Source organism: Cyclopterus lumpus, chromosome 13, assembly GCF_009769545.1.
Source record: "Cyclopterus lumpus isolate fCycLum1 chromosome 13, fCycLum1.pri, whole genome shotgun sequence".
Lineage (NCBI taxonomy): Eukaryota > Metazoa > Chordata > Actinopteri > Perciformes > Cyclopteridae > Cyclopterus > Cyclopterus lumpus.
The window spans coordinates 6011928-6022516 of NC_046978.1; the positions used below are offsets into that span (position 1 = coordinate 6011928).

Here is a 10589-nt window from a genome sequence, read left to right on the forward strand (position 1 = left end):
TGAAATAACATGAGAGTATGTGCATTGTATTTGACGCACCTGGTAAGTCTCTTGCAATTTTGATTGGGATGATCAAGGTCATAATAATGTCAGCAGCTACTAGATTTTTCAGGTACACCACAAAGTTGGAGGTGGCCTTGATGTGCAGAGAAACCCAGGCGGCAACACCATTCAGCAACAAAGCTATGGGGAACATCAAAAAGTAGAGAGCAGGGACAACATGTGAGTTGTAAGTTGAGCTATCAAGGTCCGAGTCATTGTGAGATGTTTGATTCATCGGCGCCGCTGCACCTGAGGAGAATGAAAAGTTGCATTTTAGAAGCAACATTTCATCTTGTTAAGAAACATCATCTTCAATTTGCTTTTATATTTTATTACCATGCTCTAACAAAGAAACTGTCCTGGCGAACATGTGCAATATCATTTGACAGTTGGGGATTTCAATAGTGTCCAATAGAAAGAAATAATTCAGTTAATTTGGTCTCTTTTTCACTTTCTCCACTTACTGTGTTGGTTACTGTCAAATGGAGGAACCGTGCTGTCATCCATTATCTGTTGCTTATTCCAGTCAAGGCTGCAGACCAAGCAAAGCAAAGGAAGGCGCTTGTTGTTACTGTACATAGAGGGGTAAATGGATTGGCGGTTCGATCCCCGGCTCTGCTAGCCCTAGTCGATGTGTCCTTGAGCAAGACACTTAACCCAGAATTGCTCCCCGTAGCTGTGTGTATGATTGTAAGTCGCTTTGGATAAAAGCGTCAGCTGAATGAAATGTAAATAAATAAGTTCTAAGCATATTTGTATACAATATTTTCCATTATACATGTGTATATACATCTGTGTCCCTAATTTGTACAACCAAAAAAGTAAATAAATGAATTAGTATAAATACACATGAATACAAATTCTGATTTTAGTAAGGAGGTTCCATTGTCCTGGCAAGACTGCTCTTGCTTTTTTTTCATTTTTTACTTTTCAAGGTAGCGTGGATAAAGATGTAAGTAATTCAAGTAATTTAACTATATTTTTGACACTATGTGAACATGCTATGCTTGTCTTGTATAATTACACATTTTAGAAAGAAAATAATGATCTCAGTGGTTATCTTTGTCATCACAGATTAATCTATCATTGATAAATACCAAATTATGAACTCATTTGGTCAATAAGATGTTGATGATAACTTACAGTTGATGACTTCTTCTCAAACGCAAAGCTGCAACATGGACCTGTGTGACAGTATACTGAGATGGTAAGTGTTTAAGAAACAATTTTCCTAGGAAACACATCATTGTTTCTGCTGTGATAGAACTGCCAATGTATCAGGATGTATGCAAACATAGGAAAACCTTCTGGTCTTTAGACAAAAGCAAATCAGAGGTCATGCAACATTAAATTAGATTGGATGGGGTGAAAGTTTGGATTCAGGGCCCCGTGCTTCCATTGGCCCACATATAAACCTCAGACACACATCACCATCTCTATCGCACCATTAAGATGAAGCTGCAATCATTTATGCTTTTTTTTTGGTGTTTTCTTTTTTAACATAATCTTTGACCCAAACTCTCCTCCATGTTTAACTCTAGTCACCATATTCTTACTCATTAGCACAGCAAATGTCCCTGGTATTGACATGCCATTGACTTTGGAGAGCTAAATACACTTCATTGGTTTCCCCACCTACCAACCTTGTGTAGTTTATGGCTGGCTAGGTCAACTACATTTATATAATAAATATGATTGCTTTTTGATTGCCTGGTTGACTGATTGCTTGCTTGATGGATTGCACACCTTTCTGCAATAATTATAGAGCTGATTCTGTAGCAAGAGGTGCAGTGGCGTCATCTCACCAAAGGGTGGCCTCAGCTGTTAAAGCCAACAAAAAAGTCCCACAGGCCACACTGGAGCTTTTTCTTCATTTAAACAAAGGGAGTGCAATCACTGCCAAGAAGATTTATTGTATAGTGGGTGTGTTTTAATTCCTTTTCAGTCAAACTAATTGAAAATCTTTGTTATATGGTAATAGAGAGGGAAATTATTCTTGGAGTGTAGTCTAGAATATTGTGGTGACCAACAAAGTGGGTGGTGCATTAGTCATATTTAATTTAATATTAAAATACTGCAATAAACACACAATATTTTATTAATTCCAAATTACATCATTTATTGAGACAATGACAAAGAGAATACAAGAAATTCATTCAAATAATATCCCATCTGGCAACTGAGCAAAGCTCTTTGGGAGGGAAGCTATTCATTTTCGATTCACAAGAATCAAAGAAGACACATATTTATGTCACCATTTAATTAGCAGAAAAAAGAACTTTGAGCATAGTCCCTATTTCCATTCACTAATAATTGTTTACGGCCAATAATTTAAAATATAATTTACATTCCCTCTTAAAAAAAACATAAGCTGTATCTGCATTGACCCTTCACAGAAAAATTAACAAAGGACGACTTCACACTCAAATCAACATAAACACTTTAATATGGAATTAAAACATAGTGTTGCATTGTGAAAACTTGGAAGAAAGAATGTACTTAAACAGATATCTATATGCATACAGTACACGTTATGTGCATTAAAGACACACAGCTCTGACCAGTGAGATTTAACATTGTATTTGTGTGTTTAAATTGAATAATTAATTTGCTGGTGTATGTTGGTCTATCCTATATGATTCCATCTTGTTTTTTAGATGCTAATCCTCATTAGGCCACTAAAGGGCAGTACAACACTGAATTTAAAGTTGAAAAGTTTCTATTGGGTTACTCAGGTTCTCTTGCTGCCATAATATAAAACAACAGCCTAATTTCTGATGACATCTTATCTATCTCTAACTTCTTAAAGGTACTTATTTTGATGACGAATAATTCTTCTTTCTTCTTTGAAACATCCTCATTTTTTACCATAACCCAACACAGACACCTCTAGCTTTCATCATATCAACCAGCTTCTCCCTGTACTCCCTGCACAGGTAAATGTACAGAAGAGGGTCCAGGCAGATATTAGAGGTAGAGACCCACAGAACAAATTTATGGATTATCACGACCCACAATTGATCACAGACATCAATGTCCAATATTTTATAGAGTGTGAAAGGAACACGCATTATGTGGAGGGGCACAAAACAGACAAAAAACACAAGAAGGATCACAAAGACTCGTAGCTTGGTCTTCTTCGTTCCATTGCTGTTGTTGCTCCCAGAGTTTCTGTAGGACTGCAGGACTTTCAGGGTGATGCAGATGTAGCAAAACACAACTACTATGCTGACAAGCCAGAAAAGAATCTCCATAGATAGCACCACAAACTGGTGAAAAGTCACACCAGCTGAAGTTTTCAGGGACATACAGAAATCTCCTGTTACATTAACAGGATCCTGGTCTGTTAGAATGAAAGTTGGGATGACGGTACAGCCAAATAACACCACCCAAACCAAGGAGGACGTTACAAGACTGAAGACCACGTTTTGTCCCAACACCATTCCGCATGGTCGAACAATTTTGAAGAAGCGGTCAAGGCTGATAAGACCCATTAAAGCGATACTTGTGTACAAACAGCAGTAGAAAATGACAGTGGAGTAACGGCAAGCGAACGCCCTTAACTCAAGTGTGGCTCCGGGTAGCATGCTAGCTGCCATCGGCAGGAGTGTCAGCGTCATGAGCAGGTCAGACGCCACCAGGTTTTTAAGGTACACTATGAAGGTAGAGGTGGACTTGAGGTGCAAAGACACCCATGCGCTAACCCCATTTAGCAGTAACGCGATGGGGAAAATGAAGAAGTAAAGGCACGAGACGGTCACATCTACGGTCACAAGGTTGTAGGAAGCACACTCAGAGGAGAAGGGTTCTGTGTTGTTAGACACCATTGTGCAATCTGAAAAAAAAACAAAAACACACAGACATCAAAGAAAAACTCAACAGGTTTCGTCCTTCTAATCCTGAACTGGTTTACACCTGTGAACAGCTCATGGGATGGAGATGTCAGGCCGTTCTGTAAACCCTGTTGACCAGACTCACATCCAGATCTTTTGCTTTTGATTAGGGTTAGGGTTAGGTGTTTTAACAAGTTTGAAAGTGAAACGTGCATATTTTATGAAGGGTGCTTTGGCATGTTGCAAGAAAATGACATCCAGTTTTAGGGAAAAGGAGTTTCAGAATAAACGAGGATGATGAGGTGAGTTTTACTGCCTAGGACTTTCTTGCCCAGTTTGACCTGATTTGCATTTGCCATTATAGTGTAAAAGACAATTTGTTACTGTGCTTTGGTTTTGAATGCTCAACCTAAGCATTTGAATGCATCCTGGATGCAGAACCTGACACTTCCACTTTTGACACTGACTGAAGGAAGTTATGCAATTGTAGGATTTGTTTTCACCATGCCGAAAACAAGAGCTGAACATGGATTTTCTTTTCTTTTAAATCCAAATTTACATAAAGGCCTACACAGAAATGACACATTTTTAGAGACTGATATGAACTCAGAGTGATATGAACTCTGGACAATATATATTACTTGCTTCAAAGTTTCTTTAATGTTTCTGGTTCTCTTTGTTTGTTTTTTTCTTTCGTTTTTTCTTTTTCTTGTCTTCCGAACACTCAAAGCACTTTAACACTACATTACATAATTCACCCATTCATACCCTGATGGGAGGGCCTAAGGTTCCACCTGCACATCAGTAGTAGCATTCGTACACATTCGTACACATTCGTACACCCGGAGCAATGTTGGGGTTAAGTGTCTTGCTCAAGGACACATCGACATGGGCCTAGCAGAGCCGGGGATTGAACCACCGATGCTCTCATTTAAGGACAACCCTGCAAACCACTGAGCCACAGTCTCCCCAGATTACATTTTTTTATGGATATAGAAATGGGCTACGGCAGTGATAATAACTACCTGGTATAACAGTGGCAAAAGAAAAAAACAAGTGCTTGTTTGATTTGAATGGATCTGAGAGAGAAAGATGAATTGAAGCTGTTGATCAATATGTCATTATTGTGGTATATGTGACTGTTATACTATTATTTTAATTATTACAAAATATTACAAAACTGCTTAATTTTAATATTATTTTTCCCCTCTACATTTTGAGAAAGTTCACGGACCAGTTTCTCAGAGAAGATACAGTTGATCATCATCATATTAAAGGAATTACGCAGAATATACTTCTAATCAATAAGAAAGCTTAATTTCTTCAAGCACCGCTCAATTTAATCTGAAAAAACCAACACTAAATTTATCACTTAAAAGTTGTGAAAATTAACATAATAGAAATTCACTCACCAGCAATGTTTATGTCCGTCCCTCCACACTGTGCAGCCTGAGAGATTAACACCATCACATGATATTTCCCCAAAGTCTGTCTCTTTAACCAGAGAAATGCAAATTCACAGTTTGCAAATAAGCAAAGAGCTGCTGGGGGGGGGGAGAGAGGATTCAAATAATATAGATTGTGGTAAGTGATTGTGTTTTCAGGCTATATTGAGGTATTTTCTGTCTACAAACTTCCAATCATGGTTACTGCTGCTCTCAACATTGAACGATGTGATAAAAGTCCCCATTCTCTTTTTAACAGTGAAATGGTACGACAGTGATCATTTAGTAGCGATGTAGCTTGTGTTTGTTATCTTCTTTGACCTCATTATCTTTTTTGACCTCAAGCTCAAATATGAATGTAATTGAGCAGTTTCTCCTCTAAGTACATTTCCAGCAAGAAGTACTGTGCTTAAATTGAATCATGTATTGTGGCTGAGTGAGCCATATGGGGTTTGATATTTGGCTTTGTGAAAAGTACCAACCTCATAATATGTCAGATATCACACAGACAACCAATAATGAAAGTATCATTGTATCTTTATACTTCTTCATCATGTTCAGTGGTTTTATGCACAGACAGAAGAGTCTCTCAGAGCGGTGCTGCCTGTATCCGTGTCTGAACCTCTCCCTGTTAGCCGGCTACAGGAACCAGGAGGCAGCTGCAGGGTCTTGAACAGAGTGGTTCTGAAGGACTTACAGAGGAAGAAGTAGATGAGAGGGTCCAGAAGAGAGTTTAAGGATGAGAGGAAGAGCGTACTTTCCTTCAGCTGAAAAAAGAAGAGTTTGAGTTTACAATCAAAGAGAACCCCTCTGGTCTGGCTCATGGTGTACGGCACACGGGCAAAGTGAAAGGGCACAAAGCACACAAAGAACACAGCCAGAACCAGGAACACGTTAGCATTAATTTTTCTTTGGGCCTGGTGGGGTTTCCGAGTTGAGGCCCCACTTGGTACTTGACCTATAGTCCCTCCACTGCTGCGGGCCTTAGTGCGGGAGTAGGATCTGTACAGCTCTTTGGTGATTAGAGTGTAGCATACGATCACAGTCACCAGGTTGCCCCAGAAAATAACTTGACAGACGTGATTCACCACCTCGTGCCAGTACAGCCCAGCTGCTGTCTTCAGGTCACTGCACTTGAAGTAGGAAGACGTTGGGGTCTTACGTGTCAGGATCACATTGGGTAGACAGAGAACCAGCAGAAAGGTCCATATGGCTCCTGAAAGGACTTTGCGACGGGCCAAACGGGCCGCATTAGTCCCCCTGAAGGGCTTGAGGGTCTTTCTGCAGCGATCTATGCTGATGAGGCCAAAGAAGAGGATGCTGATATACATGGTAAGGTAGAAGAGCACCGAGGAGACTCGACACACGAATATACGCAGCCCAGTGGAAGCCATGTTGGAGTCTGACAACACCTGTAGAAACACAACAGACACATTGTAAAAGCCAAACTGTATGTTTTATTCACAAGTTTCTTGTTAGTCAAATTCTTAACTAATGACTTTGTTTTTGGTTATTTATCTGATAATGCTTTATTACTCAATTATAAGCCACATCTTTTTGACTAGTGTTTACCCATCTACAGGACACGTACTTCCACAATCCATTCATTAATTGATTGTCAACATTTACAAAAGCAGAATTGATTAATTATTGAAAACAAAAACCCATTTCTTAACATTTACAACTGCAGATGACTCACATAGTTTTGCTAATGGCTTATAGAGTTGAGACACTTCTGACCCTTAAATATTGACAATTAATTTATAACTTCAAAATGTATTTTTAATACCCCTTATTAACTACTGACCTGATGCCTTATGAGAAACTGAGAAACTCATGACTTTTTATAAAGGACTCAACAGAGACTTTTCAGAAGCTACCAAAATGATGCTTTTATGAATAAACTATTACTCATCTATTATACATAGTTTAATAACTACTAATAAAGCCAAGACTTAAATACAATTTCAAGTTAAAATGATTATGTGCCACATAAGTTAATGGTACCATTTAACTACACCTTGAAAGGGAAAGTGAAGGTCATGATGACATCTGCAACCACAATATTCTTCAGGTATATTATGAAGTGAGACTTCGATGGGATGCGAAAAAACACGCACACAGCCACGCCGTTGAGTGAAAGTCCCAACAGGAAGAGGCAGGAGTAGAGAACAGGGAAAACCACCGTCTTCAAAACATTGTCACGGGAACAAGTGATGTTGGTGTGGCTGTGATTGCCAGGGAGCAGGGGATATGTTGTATTTCCTTCCATGTTTTCTAAAAAATACAAGAGAAAGTTCCTCTTAAGTTCTCAGAATTGTAAAAATTAACAGAAAATGAAAGCCACTTGAACCTTGAAGTAAAGTCTGGTACGCTCATGAAAATGTTAGTCCTTCATGTTCAATTTATATTGAGATAAATAATATAAAAAACATTGTAAAGCAGCATGTATAGTTGTTTGATTACATTTTTGATTTTTTTTTTACATCTTTATGTCTTTATATAAACAGTAAATATTAACATTTGCAACATAATAATATAATTTATCCCGCTTTAATATAATAAATACAATGTAAGGTTCTGTAACTGACCTGTTAATTATGCTGTTAGTGAAGTCCCATCAACATCCTGTGACAGTGGCCATCTGTCTCGTCCAGACAGCTTCAATGGTTCAAACAAGTGTGTGTATGTGTGTGTGTGTGTAGGTTATATATAAGTCACAGGAAGACTTTTTCTCTTCCTTCTCCTTTCTCATAATTCCTGTTGCAAAGAAAGGACGACGCTGAGTTTACTGTATTAATTGACCCCAAAGGGGAACTAATTTGCAGCAGATAAACACATAGTTAAACGTAAGCAAAATACATATTATAAACAGCAACAAGGCACACACCCACAGCATCTAGCTAATTTAAAGGCCGCATGATCTTCTGGGCTGTTGGTAGACTATCTGTTATTGACTAAATAAAGCATAACAGGCTAGAAATATTCAATTAAATTCAATTCAGTTTATTTTATATAGCCCAATATCACAAATTACAAATTTGCCTCAGAGGGCTTTACAATCTGTACACATACAACATCCCTGACCTTTGACCTCACATCGGATCAGGAACAATTCCCCAAAAATAACTTTTCACAGGGAAAAAAGGGAAGAAACCTTCAGGAGAGCAACAGAGGAGGATCCCTCTCCCCGGATGGACAGAAGCAATAGATGTCATGAGTACAGATGAACAGAGTTACAGAGTTACATAAACACATTACATGAATATGACAATGTATGAATGGACCTCCAATCCATATATGTGACCCCCCCCCCCCATTGTTCTTTCTGGTGCTAATGTGTTTCCTCTTTACTTTCACTTCTTCCACTTTTGAAACCAGTATTTTGTAATCTGCACTGCTTCTGCTTTGTTTTATATGGTGTCTGAAAACCCTTTTATGTATATTTTGTATGTTCTGTTTAAAGACATGTACAACCTGAGTAAAACTATGTATTCATCTTTGAATGTTTCTTATTATTGGATGCATGCATGCTTTGCAATCACACTAATTTGGTTAATTTGAATTTAAACGTGCTGCATTGTAATGTGATGTACTGAGTGAAGCAATTCAAGGACAGGGGAACTCAGGTCAGGGTTATGCAAGGAAAAATTGTTTTTTCACATAGTGAGTCATTGAAAAACATTCTTTATTTACAGCAAGCAAACACTCTGAACCAACACATTTAAAGTGACTAACACATGTAAAGTGCCTTTAGATGCAATACAATGCAAAATATACAGCATGGTAACATATGGCATTAAAACCATCTATTCCAAGGTGGAAAAAAATATGAAACAGATTTTGTCGCTGATATTAATGTTCCCCTTGCTCCCATTACCATTCAGACTTTTTACTTTTTGCCTTCCCATGTCATGCTGGTTGTAATGTTTTCTCTCAACGGATCTCTAAAACATTAGTTCCAATTTAAAGCAATTTCACACACTGACCATCCTTTCTTGGAAACTTTGTCTATGATCTTGTAAAGACCCACATTGTATCGTCAACCATCACTGTGAGTGTAATATTGCTGCTGAAATGTGCTGGGAATTCAAGTGTTATGTTGCCTCAGTATACCCTATTGAGTATATTGAGTTTTTGAGTTTTGACAACGGGCTGCACAGTGACGTAGTGACTAGCACCTTACAGCAAGAGGGGCCTGGGTTCGGTCAGGGCAGACCTTCTGTGTGGAGTTTGCATTTTCTTTTCCGTGGCAGAGTGGGTTCCCTCTGAGTTCCCTCCAGGATCCTCACATCGGTACAGAAAAAACTCCCCACAAAAAATCCTTAAACGAGTATAGTTGCAATAGGTGTCAGGCAGGACCACGGCCCAAATATAACCACGATCCATAAACCCGTGAGTCGAGAAAGCTCAAAGACTCCGGGGAAGAAGCAAAGTTAGTAATGTGCATTAATGGGACATGAATTCATACAGAGAGAGAGAGGAGAGAGGAGCTCAGTGTATCCTAAGATGTCCCCAACAGTCTAGTCTGGACCAGGGCAAAACTTATTCAGCCCTAACTATAAGCACTATTAAAGAGGAAAGTCTTAAGTCTGTTCTTGAATGAGGTGACTGTGTCTGCCTCCCGGACTGAAAGTGGAAGCTGGTTCCATAAAAGAGGAGCTTGATAACTGAAGGCTCTTGCTCCCATCCTAATTTTTAAGACTCGAGGAACCACAAGTAGCCCCGCATTTAGTGAGTGCAGCTCTCTAGTGGGGCAATATGGTACTACAAGCTCATTAAGATATGCTGGTGCATCACCAATCAAGGCTTTGTAGGTGAGGAGAAGAATTGTAAATGTGATTCTTGACTTTACAGGGAGCCAGTGCAGAGCAGCTAATACAGGAGTAATGTGATCTCTTTTCTTAGTTTTTGTGAGTACACGAGCTGCAGCATTCTGGATCAACTGGAGGGATTTAAGAGACTTATTAGAGCAGCCTGATAAGGAGTTGCAGTAATCTAGTCAACAACTACAGGATGTGCCTGATTTTTTAAATGTTACGTAGGTGAAAAATGCAGTCCTTGAAATGTGTTTTACCTGTGAGTTAAAGGACATATCATGATCAAAGTTAACTCCAATAATCTTTACAGTGGTGCTGGATGCCAGGGCAATGCCACCGAGAGAAACATAATTAATTTAGTAGGTGTTCAAGGTCTATTAGAATAAAACTTAAACCACACAAAACATTGTAAATATATATTTTTACTTTACATAAACAATGACAATTTA

General features: G+C 38.7%; 1 protein-coding gene across 1 annotated transcript; it reads right to left on the minus strand.

Annotated features, from left to right (window-relative positions):
- Positions 1–5837: 5837 nt before the first annotated feature.
- p2ry12 (purinergic receptor P2Y12) lies at positions 5838–8037 on the minus strand. The gene is made up of 3 exons (XM_034548604.1): positions 7912–8037; positions 7341–7597; positions 5838–6732 (listed from the first exon to the last, which is right to left on the minus strand). The coding sequence occupies exons 2-3, from the start codon at positions 7590–7592 to the stop codon at positions 5887–5889; spliced, it is 1098 nt and encodes a 365-aa protein (XP_034404495.1). The 5' UTR covers positions 7593–7597; positions 7912–8037; the 3' UTR covers positions 5838–5886.
- Positions 8038–10589: the final 2552 nt, after the last annotated feature.